The sequence below is a fragment of the Cygnus atratus genome, chromosome 5 (assembly GCF_013377495.2).
Source record: "Cygnus atratus isolate AKBS03 ecotype Queensland, Australia chromosome 5, CAtr_DNAZoo_HiC_assembly, whole genome shotgun sequence".
Classification (NCBI taxonomy): domain Eukaryota; kingdom Metazoa; phylum Chordata; class Aves; order Anseriformes; family Anatidae; genus Cygnus; species Cygnus atratus.
In genome coordinates, this window is record NC_066366.1 from 34,463,314 (window position 1) to 34,476,289 (window position 12,976).

The 12,976-nt window shown below is 37.6% G+C and overlaps 1 protein-coding gene across 1 annotated transcript in view; it reads right to left on the reverse strand.

Moving 5' to 3' along the window:
• The window catches only part of KNL1 (kinetochore scaffold 1), a 30,947-nt gene that overhangs the window by 3,179 nt on the left and 14,792 nt on the right, over positions 1-12,976 (reverse strand). The window contains exons 12-24 of the mRNA XM_035539971.2: positions 12,267-12,411; positions 11,343-11,410; positions 11,119-11,217; positions 7,436-7,551; positions 6,512-6,602; positions 4,718-4,834; positions 4,111-4,198; positions 2,156-2,236; positions 1,633-1,672; positions 1,419-1,520; positions 840-940; positions 414-482; positions 150-259 (exon numbers count right to left, since the gene is read on the reverse strand). Of these exons, the coding sequence (XP_035395864.1) occupies positions 150-259; positions 414-482; positions 840-940; positions 1,419-1,520; positions 1,633-1,672; positions 2,156-2,236; positions 4,111-4,198; positions 4,718-4,834; positions 6,512-6,602; positions 7,436-7,551; positions 11,119-11,217; positions 11,343-11,410; positions 12,267-12,411 (1,227 nt within the window). The remainder of the gene's footprint in view (positions 1-149; positions 260-413; positions 483-839; positions 941-1,418; positions 1,521-1,632; positions 1,673-2,155; positions 2,237-4,110; positions 4,199-4,717; positions 4,835-6,511; positions 6,603-7,435; positions 7,552-11,118; positions 11,218-11,342; positions 11,411-12,266; positions 12,412-12,976) is intronic.

A 12,976-nucleotide genomic window follows, 5' to 3' on the forward strand; every position in this document is an offset into this window, starting at 1 on the left:
GGCACTTCCCGTCTCATCCCAGAATATTTATTCATGAAGCTGATTTTGATTTGCATTAATGAAGTATTCATCAGTATCAGCCCTATTCTCTGTGAGAAAAAAAGGTTTAATATTTTTCAAGAGTCATATAGGCTTTCCTGGCACATTACCTGAGGCAAATATTGCAGTGTGGGACACTTTTCTTGCCAGCAGCCCTCACTTTCAATAAACTGGAAGATGAGTCTATGGACTAAACATGAGAAGAGTGGAGCTTTTTCCTCTGTTAAAAACAAAAAATAAACAAAAAAACACGTTGCAAGAAATCTACTCAAAACCATGTAGTAGGGCATTAGCAGCTAAAACGCAAATTTATAATGTGTCCTCCCAGTAAGAGATAATGAGGGCAGCTACTTTCAAGCTACTCAAAATCTTACCATCCAAGAGAGATTCAAAGCTCAGGCTAACTATCTTTCTGGAAGGATTTTCACCAAAAACATCACCATCTGAGAAGAAAAAAAAAACAAACCACAAAACACACACACAAGAAAACAGAAAACAAACACAAACAACAAAAAAGTATCAGTTATTTCCATACTTAGTTCTGCAGTTACAGCTCGTCCTCTTCAGAAACAGCCATTCATTACACACATTTACAATTTTTTAATAGAAAGCACTGATAAACATATTCAAAGCCATCATTTATCGCCTCTCTCTGCTTACTAGCAGCCTACTAGCACTATGTTTTTTTTTTCTATTTTTTTTAGTAGATATTCACTAATGTAGAACCTTTGGGTTTCTATCATGCAACTATTTAATCTTTCAAGTTCATAAGCCATAAACCTACCCATTTTGCAACTTACCTATTGGGGGTCCAAATATGACTGTAAGTTCAATCGAATCATAAAGAAAATTAAAGACTGCCTGTTTTTCACTCCATTCACTAATCTCCCACTCAGGGAAGCTAAAAGAAATAGAAAAAACACCTAAGTTTCAACCAACCAACCAGTCTGAAGGACAAAGATCAGAGCATTAATGCAGCATTAATCAGAGCATTGATCAGAGCATTAGTGCATAAGAGCAGCTATGTTATAAGAGACCAAATAAATTTTCATTTGTCAACAGCGTGTAAGAATCTTTTGGGAACCCAAGCATACTACTATTCATTTCACATAAATGTTAATTCTGGGATGGGAGGAGAGTTGGATACAGAAAGACTGGATGCAAAGTATCACTACAAAGTTGTTAATAGAACAGTCCCTCACATACTGAAGTTCACCAATGCTTTTTTGCTTATCCTAGATTGTGAAGAAAGGGGCATCCAAAGATCTTCCAAATAAAATAAAAAGGAAAAACAACAAACCCCAAAACATTTATATAGAAATTTGAGTCCCCAGAATGAACCGATAAAAAAAGATAAAACCTGAAATTCCCTTCCTTACTTGTATCTCTCCAGGAGTTCCTCGCAGCTTTTTTCTTTTTCCTGTAGATGTTTCAACTGAACAAACATTTGCTCATTCTCAGTCTCCAGATCCAACAGTTCTCTGCAATGATAAAGCAAAATATCTGATGTAGCACACTGGTGAAAAATAATAAAAATCTCTAGAACCTGAGTGTGTACATTTTTAAGCTCCTTTAAGCTTTTTGATATCTTACCTTTGAAGTTCCTCTTCCTGAGCTTTGAGGCTTTCCAATTCTAAGAGAAAGGAGGAAAAAAAGCTATAAGAGAAAAGAGCAACAAAGACAGCCCTAACTCACTGCGCAGTCATCTTCCTTAACAACATGAGAGATCTCAACAGCTCTTACTTCCACCTAGATACAGACATGGTCTACAAAAGTTAGTAGTTATAGAACAGTTGAAGTGCTGGGTATGATAGCCAGCACACACCCTTCCAGTCACATTTTTCCAAGTTCTAAATCCCATTTACCCATGAGAAGAACAAATCCTTTTCATTCTTTAACACCTATGTTATTAGCTGTATTCAATGTGGAAAAGAAAGCAGTAATTTTTGCGTTGATATCAACTAATACAGCAAGGATGGGGGCAGTTTCACCCTCTCCAGAAGTAAAAAAGAAAACAACAAAACACAAAAAAACACAAACAAAACAAAACCAACATCAATGAACAAAAAAACACCACAAAAAAGAAACCTGCAGTTAGTTCAGCTGGTACCATTACCTTCCTCTAGTTTTTTTGATTCAGAGTCCTCTTCTGCCATTTCCTCACTGCAGTCTGTCTCACATTCTTCCCATTCAGAATCTGTTGGAAACAAGTATCAGAAGGTCTCTACAGAATTCCCAGATGCAGTATTTAGAATTCATTTTATTTATCTCTGAGTTTTAGACATTTTAGTATTTAAAAGCTAGCTAATAATGTACAAGAAGCTGGTGGGCTATCTACCAAAAACCTCAAGTAGTAACAGATAAAGAATAAAGCTCCTTTTATTGCACTGTTTCAAAGCTATTACCGTGCACTTTAATTTCTACTGAAGGCATTGAGAAGTAGGAAGAAAAATAAATGAAAAACAAAAAAGAAATATCCTTGTCTCTAAATCGGAGAGACATGGATTTGACAGATAGACTACACAGTGTGTAAGGAGTTGGCTGGATGGTTGCACTCGGAGAGTTGAGGTCAACGGCTCAACGTCCAGGTGGAGATCAGTGCCAAGTGGTGTTCCTCAGGGGTCCGGATTGGGACTGGCATTATTTAACATCTTTGTCAGTGACACATACAGTGGGATGGAGCGCACCCTCAGCAAGTTTGCCGATGATACCAAGCTGTGTGGTGCAGTTGACACACTGGAAGGAAGGGATGCCATCCTGAGGGACCTGGACAGGCCTGAGATGTGGGGCTGTGCGATCCTCACGAGGTTCAACAAGGCCAAGTGCGACGTCCTGCAGCTGGGCCAGGGCAATCCCAAGCCCAAACACAGGCTGGGTGGAGAATGGATTGAGAGCAGCCCTGAGGACCTGGGGGTGATGGTTGACGAGCTCAACACAAGCAATCAAAGTGTGTCCGCAGCCCTGAAAGCCAACCGTATCCTGGGCTACACCAAAAGAAGCATGGCCAGCAGGGCGAGGGAGGGGATTGTCCCCTTCTGCTCTGCTCTCGTGAGACCCCACCTGCCGGACTGTGTTCAGCTCTGGGGCCCCCAGCACAAGGACATGAAAGTATTAGAATGATTCCAGAGGAGGGCCACAGAGATGATCAAGGAGGCGGACCACCTCTCTGACAGATGGTTTGGGAGTGTTAGGGTTGTTCAGCTTGGAGAAGAGAAGCCTCTGAGAAGACCTCTTAACAAACTTACAGGACCTAAGGGGCTACAGGAAAACTGGAAAGGGACCCTCTGTCAGGGAGTGTAGTGTAGGACAAGGAGTAATGGCTTTAAACTAAAAAATGGTAGATTTAGACTAAATATAAGGAAGAAATTCTTCACTCTGAGGGTGGTGAGGCACTGGAAGAGGCTGCCCAGAGAAGCTGTGGATGCCTCATCCCTGGAGGTGTTCAAGGCCAGGCTGGATGGGGCTTTGAGCAACCTGGTCTGGCGGGAGGTGCCCCTGCCCATGGCAGGGGGTTGGAACTGATGATCTTTAAGGCCCTTTCCAACACAAACTATCCTATGGTTCTATGAAGAGACACAGTTATCGTAACATGGCAATCCCAAGTACTGACTGCAGCTTGTTTGAACACAGCTGAACAAGTTTTAAACCATCCAGGAATGACACTGAAAATGGTACAGTCCTGGAGTACAAAGCTTAGTCCTGCCTATCTGTGGGATCACTAGCAGGTTCTGCAGCCATTTTGAACTGTGTGCTGCCAGCAGCTGTACTGTCATCACTTTCAGATTTAGCTAGCTTGGTTATACGTTCGTAGGCTACAATTATAATTTTGTATTTCAGTGCAGAAATGCTCCCAGTCTTCATTTGTTGGGCAAGTTATTCCCACAAAACAAGTTTGCAGACACAAATAAAGGTGTGCAGACCTAATAGATACTTGTAACATGGGACTTTTAAAATTCCAAGCAACCACCAGACACAGAATCTTGAAGTGACCATTTACATAAAAGCTCTACAGAAAAACAGAGTGACTGGGCAAGAAATCAGCAAATCAGTCACTGGTTTGCAAACACATACCTGCTTCCAGATCAGCAAGACAGCTTTCTGCCTCCTTGAGCAATTCATCCACATTTGCTATTCTTGACTGTAGCTTTTCATATTGTTCCTAAGATGGGAAAATTGTACTCTGTTGCAATGTGTTCTTACACAAGTCAATGAATTTTTTAAAGAAGCTGAATGCCTTCTGGGACCACCATGTGGATCTTTGCTTGCTAATAAAGTAATTAAAGTAGCTGACACAATCTGTCATTAGAATGAAGAGGCAGACTAACAGACAACATTAAGGCAGTTGTCATAGGTAAGAAAGTACCAGATACTTAACAATGTTCCTAATGACTTTCTTTTTTTGAAGGGATGAGATTTAACTAAATACATTTCTAGAGCTTTTAACTTATACTTAGGTAGAAGGTTCCTGTAATGTAACTAGAAGAAAAAGTCACTGTCCCAATGTATTTTATATTTTCTTATAAATAAAAGGAAAACAAGTTCAATACCAAAGAGTCTTATACAAGATAGTTAGGGTCCTACATCTGATGGTCCCAGCTTATGCTAGTCTAAGCACAGATAAAATACAGTAGAAGTTCCTCTGTTAAACCTAAACCTCTGCAGCCTTGCGGCACATTACCTGCGCACTCTGCAGTAATTTGCTGTATAATGCCTCTTTCTCATTGTGACCCAAGATTTTACTTTCTTTGATGAAATAGGATTTCATTTTGTTCAGTTCTGCTCCAAAGCTCTTCAGCTGCAATGAATAGAAAATACAGAAGGGAAAGTGAATAGAAATGTGAAACAAAAGATCGTTCAATCAACTCTTTCTCTCTTCTCTGCTCTCCCTGCAATATCCCATTTCTCTAGCAGCAGTATTACATGGTAGTTTCAAAGGAAATTGAATTTAAGACTGGACAATCCAAGTTAATTCAAGACTACTACTAAAGTAATGGTTTTCTTAGCAAAGATCCAACACAATCTATATTCCAAGAGTGAACAGCATAGAAAACAGTATCATCAGATTTTAACAGCTCCAATAACTTAAGAAGGAGATGCTTTCACTAAAAAACAGAGCAGCTTCGTTAACCATGTCAGATGCCTCATTCTAATTGTTCAAGACTCATTTAGAACGCTTGCCCCCTTACTAAGGGGCTAATTTAAAGAGGCTAACCAAAATGTCAACAAGTCCACGCAGTGCCCAAATTGCAAGAAATAAACAAAAAAGCCACCTGTTTTAATAGAACATAGCTACAGATTATAGAACCACAGAATCGTTTAGGTGGGAAAAGACATCTAAGATCAAGTCCAACTGTTAACCTAGCACTGCCAAGTCTACCACTAAACCATGTCCCCAGTCTTCAAATAGCTCCAGGAATGGTGACAACTACTTCAGAAATGACTATAAGAATTGTGTAGTTCGAGGTTTTCTCTGACAGTTGTCAATCCAGAAGATGCAGAGGAACATACAAAAAACTTTTTTTGTAGTGTTTTCGATCCATTTCCACTAGGTGGTATCATTGTAATGCCAGTATGTAGAGGTTTGCTTAATAACCTTTCAAATCTGTTATTTTTCACTAAGGGTTCTGGTGCTTTTATTGTTTCTAAGTATATTTTTCCTGAATCCAGTTATCCTAGCCTCAGTGATAAACTCTAACACAAATCTAATTATGAACTATGAACAACACTGTCTTTTAAATTTGTTACTTTTAATTTTTGCTGACTAGTCCTTTATTCTTGGTATTGAAAGCGAGGAAAACAATCCCTTGATCTACCTTCTTAATTCTGTCTGGGACACTCTTATAATGCTTCTGTTTTTTAAAATGCAAATGTCTTCGGGGTGCTTTTTGTGCCCATTATCATTAGCATCCTCCTTGAAATACCCTCTGGCCTCATCATCTTTCTTTTGGCACATGATACCACTGTTGTACTCCAAATTCTGTATGCAGTTTTATTTTTGTGTAACAACAATTTCTGCTTATTATGTCTCATACTATTGTTTAGTTTGGAAAAGTATGGGTAAACATTTAAGTTAATGGACAATTCTGCACCACCAGTGATGCTATAAGAGCTTCAACAGTAAAACTTCATTTTTTCGCTTCCAAAATTGCACTGTTTGCTGAGGCTTCTCTAAAGTTTCTCTTCTCTAACTAACCTGAATTATCAACATCAAGTTTTTCTGTTTCACAGTAACTTGTTCCTCTACAGTATTATAAACCAGGTTTGCATTCAACCCTTCTGCCATATAAGAAATTCTTTATTCTAGTTCTCATAGTAGACTTTCATTCAGAAAATATTTTACCTTGTATCTTCTACCTACCTACTGTTATTCAGTGACCATAATGGTTCTTATTTTATTTGAATGCGTAAATTCTTCATAAATTTGAATGCATACATTTCTTCTTCATTACATTATTTTGTTATGCAATATTACCTCTTCATCAGAACAGGTTCTCATTACTTCCCACAAACTCTTATTCACATTCACCAGTGGTTGGTCCTGGACGCTTACATACTGTTTTAATCTGAAATACAGGAAAAAAAAAAGAAAGAATTGAAAGAAAGGCTCGTTGTAACTGCAACAAGCATACAAAGAAGCACATTGGTATTTATACACTACATTCACCTTTTCTAATTAAGATATGGAAATGTAAACATTTTCATTTATTTGGGTCTTACATCTTGGAGAGGTCTCCTCTAAAGCCTTCATTACATAGAGGCTATGTTTTTTACACTCTGGAACATAATGCAAAGTTCACTTTCTATAGTCTTTTTGTAGAGAGTAGGTCTGAACAGGAGATAGAGAGCTACAGAGCTAAAGAAATGGAAAATGGTGCTAACGAGGCTGGGAAAAATCTTACTACTGATTTTAAATCAAGTTTTATAGTAAAATTTAACACAAATTGTAAATGGCATCATGTATCAGACCAGAAGTGACCTTCAGGTTAAGGAAATAAGTCATGGTAATTGTATTTCAATTAACAGTAAACACTGCAAAATTGGAACAAACAACAGATCATAACCTATTATGATTTTGCTTCCTATGTTTGATTATTTTCAGTACAACTCAAAATCTTTAACTCTTCTGATTTGCAACTAAAACACTCTATTAGTACCAGAGGAAAAAGAAGCTTTATCTCCATAACCACAGCTCCTCCCTAAGAGTTTGCCCTATACTGTATAAACCTGTAATAAACTGGCTACCAACATTAGGTAGGTTTACTCCCATTTTTTTCTGTTTTTCCCATATGTAATTAATAACTTTCTTAAGGACATTCTGCATGCAAATGGAGCTGAAAAATAGAATTACTAATATAACCTATGACTGAAAAAAAAAAAAAAAAAAAGACAGACTTACTCATCTATCATCTGAGAAAGGACCTGGCAATCTTCTTCATAAATACGCAGCTTGGGGCGATAAACGTATTGGCTGAGAATCAGGTCTTCTGGAGTTGGTGGTGCACTGACAGCACACTGGGAAAGAACAGGGGGAAAAGTTACGAGGAAAAAGAAAAAAAGATGCATGCTTTTTAAAAACAGCAACTTTCTATCAATTCATATACAGAAACCACCAAAAAGGCCTGAATCTTTATTTTTGCAGAACAGAAAAAAAATAACGGAGGTAGCTTGACATACTTCAATGATTTTTCCTCCCCGTTCTGGACCTGTCCTATTTAATTCTGGGAAAAGTTAATCCTATAACCTTAGATAGCTCATTTCACTTTTATGCTCCATGTTTCCTCACCTTCAAGAACAGACTTCCTTTCGGGAAAAAAAGGAGCTGTCATCACTAGAGCTCAAAAACCTAAACTGGAAGAGGTTAAACTACTTTTATACGGAAACCTGAAAAAATATGTGCACGTTATCCAGATAATGATAGTGCTCTAGAGTAAAACAAGATTCTGAATCAAGTGTAGTTATCTTAAGATCACAATTTTCAGTAAGTCTTTAGTCACATCCAATAAATAAGATGGGGATATTCCCAAAAAATTACTTATATATTGAAGCACATAAATAACAGATTAATTCAATCCCTTCAGAGAAAGCTTTCAGTCTTTTTGTGATTGTTTTATTTTGTATGTTTGTTTTTATCAGAGGTCAGATGCTAATGAGTCGTACCAGAGTTTTGTAAGCCACATGAATATTTAGAGACAGCTCAGTACAAATAAATTTGCAAATTGGAAGTGTAAACTAAACTGTAGCTAAGAACAGCAGCTTAAATAAAACTTCAAGAGATTTAAAACTCATAAAGGAAACAATTCAATCAATACAAATTATGCTAATATAGCTTTCATTCTTTTTATCAGCTTTCATTCTTTTACCACATCAGAATTATAAAGAACTTTAAAATGGACACTTTTTTTTTTTTTTACTTCCTCTTGCATAGAGGACTCAGAAATCTCAGTCAGTCAGCAAAGAAGGAATGAATAAAGGCAGAACACCACAAGAGAGTTCCTTATTTCCGAGAAGGTATCCAAATTTCTAATGTGAATGTTCTGCTGACTTACGTACCCTTACAATGTAACATCTTACAACTGTAAGGCTTCGTTATACAGGAGCCAGCTTTCTAAGAACTAGATCTGAAGTACTAGAATGAATTTCATGAGTGAAGAATTTTCACAAATATACCACTTACCATGCAAAGAGTATGTTCTTGAATACACCTTTTCATACACAACAACTGTCAGGAATTTTTAATATGTCATTGTGATAGAAACTATTTCACTCTACCAAAACAGGTGTCACATAACCCATTCAGAAGAAGGAAGAATGAACGTCATTAGAACTTATTTAACATCGAACAGACTACTGAAAAGTTCTCCAGCATGCTAGAAGAAGTACTGGCATAGAAGAACCTGCCAAACCCACTTCTACATTATCCAGACACTGCTAAGGTTTTCCACTTTGCAGGACGGCTTTTCCATTGCCCTGGCACATCATTTGCCATGCCAGCAGAAACTGCCGTAAGCAGCAAGAAATGGAACTGTTTGAGCTAATTCCCCATATCCTCTATTAAATAGACACAAAAAATAAAAAAAAGCTTTCTCTACTCATAAAACTCGAAAGCTTTCCATGTCAGTAGAGAAAACTAAGCAGCTCATTCACACTACTTTATTAGACAATCTTTTTAAGAAATGGCAGTTATTCATGAAATCCAGATAGGTGACAGACTATTTCCAGCATCTAGTTGGAAAATCAGTTGGCTACACAAAGGTGTACAAACAAGCAAGCCTGAAACACCAGTCTTAAGAGAGCTTATATGAAAAGAAGGTACCTTTACTGAAACCCAAAACTGACATAACAACAGTAAAATGTAAAAATCAAGTTGATAGGAAATGTGTAAGCTATTAAAATATTGTACTGGGACAAGTTTCCTAGTTTACTTTTAAGTTAGGGGAAATAAAGGGAACCTCTTCCAGTTATTTCTGAAAGTAAAGAGTTAAAAGTCAGATATTCAAACTTCAAACACTTTAAGATTGACAGTACACACTTACATTTTGCAGTGCTTATCCAAAACTAAGGAGAGAACATAAGAAACTCACTTCAGTGTCTTGCTTACCAATTTGCACATCAAAGCTGACAGTCTCTGTAAATTTCTCTACCATATTGCTGGAAGTGGCTATATACAAGGAAAGCAACAACTAGACTACGTAAGAAGGAATCTACCTTTTCATTGGAGCCGCTGGAAGAAATACTGTAAAGCAGATACACTGACATTCAGCACAGTTTTTTCAGTTTGGACAGTTTTTCCCAGTGCTTTTCTTCCCCCCGCCCCCACCAGATGTACACAGTAGAACTAAATTCCAGGCATAGAGTAAACCTAGGTTGAATAAATGGCTTGGTGCAATTGTGATTGACTGAAGCAATCCACATGCTAAACGAACAAAACCATAGTATAGCTAAACACAAATCAGGTCTCTCAGAATATAATAGTTAAAAGGTAAAATATTTTTTTTTCAAGACTTCTCAATGTTCCTTCAAACATTATGGGACAGAACCACTCGGGAAAAAACAAACAAAAAAGCCCACACCCCAAAACACCTCAACTCCTCCCCACCAAACCCAAACAAATTTTATTTTGCTTTTACTAGTCATGTGCCGTTATACTAGCTTTGAGATTTTCTCTTCACAGGGTTTTAAGAAGAACAACCTGAAGATCAACTTCATATATCAAAATTCCATTTGCAGAACATGAATTGGAGAAGTGTGGTGGGTTAAAGACAGATTCAAGATGAGCTTACAGAAATAAATTCTACTTTAATAATTATGTTGCCAGAGGTGGATTAATAAAGGCATTCCCTGTCCTAAAACTGCCTCATGAAAAATCTCAGTCTTCTCTTAATTGTGACACCTTGCCTTGTTTTCAGGGAGACTGCACAGTACGATTACTTCCTTGTTTGGTATCAGGTTACTACTAATACATGGTGCTTGTCTGTATGCATGCATGCAAAATATTTGTTCCCATATCAGCAAGAATTCAAAAGAAGTTTTTCCTCCATCCAGGATGAGGATAATGAAAAACGGTTCAGGCAGAACAGACTTAAGGGCGAGAAATAAGGAGAACAGGTATGTCATGGTGCAGCAACTTAAAAGAAAATAGAAGACGCAGCAGGAGGGCAGAGCAGCATTTCAGGATTCTGACCTCAGTGGATGATGGATGTAGTAAGACGATAATGTGAAGTTAGATACAGCTTCTAATTCTTACTTTCAAACATTTTGCTCTTTAAGCAAGCTCAAAAACCACGGATCAGCATATTTATCCAAGAACAGATGATCCTCGATACACAGTATTTTGTCAAGAGATAGAAATCTATTCTATTTTTCATTACTGAGGGAAAAAAAAAACAAAACATCCGTTATCAGAGGTAAACAAGCAAAGACAGAATTGGAAGCATGTAGTGTCTCACTTGCCAAGGTGGAACTGACTTCTGCCTTGACTCATTTAAAGACCTTTAGTACAGACTACTTAGCTGTTAAAAGACAACGACAAACCATGAGTACAATCCAAAGCCTTATGCATATCAGAGGACAGATACTCACACTGGCTGGAAGATGGCTCTGTCGGGGCTTCTGAATTGGAATATGGACTTGAAGAAGTGTAAAAAACTCTCCAACTGTGATAACACCACTCTGAAATTTCTGCAAAGTTAGGAAAAACATACACGTAAGTACATTCTTCAAGTGAGAATGCTTACTGGTATATATGCACACAAGTATTTTTCCTGTTCGGAAAATAAGTTAACATCTCTCAGCTACATACATACCTCCCATAAATTATCTTCACAAATGCTGTCTGTGAGAAGCTGAGACTCCATCTGACTGCATCGCTGAACTATATAAAAATAAGAAAAGGGCATTGCTGGGGTTAAAAATATTATTACAGAAATATGAATCTTAGTTGATTAGCTCCAGAAGTAAGACATCTTAATGTAGAGTTTGACCTTTATGCGTGTTTCTGGTGCTGAATGAAGTTAATGAGGAAAGAACTACTTTAGGCAAATCCTGAGGAATAGATTAGAAATTTAATGTAAAATGAAATTCATGTCAGAGTGGTAATGAAACTACAGAATTCACTTTTCTATAGGAGGAAAGCCACATGTATCATACTAAAAAGTAATAAATCTGAGAAACAGACTCCAACCAGTTCAGAGGGCACCGTTGGTAGGCGGAGACCAAACAGCATCTGAGCTGCCAGCAAATTTCTAGGTAAAACCATAGCTTTCAAGTGCCAAGCTAAGAAGGTCTAGTTTCTCACTCAAAGGACAGTCCAACTTCCACTGGACAAAACATATATATTCATAGTTGCCAGCGGCAAAGTTGGAATTGGTTTTGTAAATATAGGCAAAATATCACTTACCAGATGACTGGCGGATTTCTGCCTCATCGTTAGGTACCAGCTAATCATCGAGAGCTAATAAACTAAGATTTACTCTGTGCTAGGGAAACTAAACTGCCTCTTCAGCCCAACCTGCCCACTAAAACAAAAGTGTACTTAAATTCTACTGCTTTTCCTCCTCATCTCAGTATTCCTTGAATGGCTGGGCCTCATAGCCAGAACGTAAAAGCATGTCAGCTGGCTGGGTAGGAAGCTGTAGCACAGGCATTCAAGGTATTATAGGTAGGGCTCATCCTTGATTAAGCCAAAAGAATAGAAAAGTTTGAGACAATTGCTACAAAGGAAGTCTTACTTGTTAATTCTGTGTCGGCCTTAACAGAATCTAGAGAGCTGCTGCTGTTGGCATGAGTACAGTCCAGGTTTTTAGCTGATAGATTTGGAGGATCTTCACCTTCACGAACATCTACTTGGCTTTGAGATAGAGCACCAGAAGTAACCTAGCATCAGCAAGTTAAAAAAAAAAAAAAAAGAAAAGAAGAGCTATATGAAACAATGTAAGAATAACTCAATCAGTTGCTTACGTAGCTGTTTCTTGACATTCGAAATTTATTTTTGGTATCTGCACATTTTATAGTTAATCAGCATAAAAAAACAGCATATACGTAAGCCATTTCCTACCATGGCATATAGGAAGTGATGTTACAAAATCCCTCATTCATTTCTCAAAGCAGTAGCCACCACAGCACACTCTTGCAGCTTTAGGAATTAGAAAGTTTGTAATGATAACGTACAAACTAATTTTTAAGGTCAGATTAGCGCTCCATATTTGCACAGATTTTCTTGAGCCCATGGCAATTTGTGCTATCCATAAGACAGCTAATATAAAATAAACATACATATCCTATTTTAAGTAATTGCTTTCAGCCTTAATCTATCACTATACCTAAGCAAAAACCAGCACATGGTTTAGTACAGACAACTAAGAATACGTATTTGAGAAAGGCTCAATAGGATACTATGGAGGGAACTGACATATTCCTTACTCTGTCATGGATCTGGGAA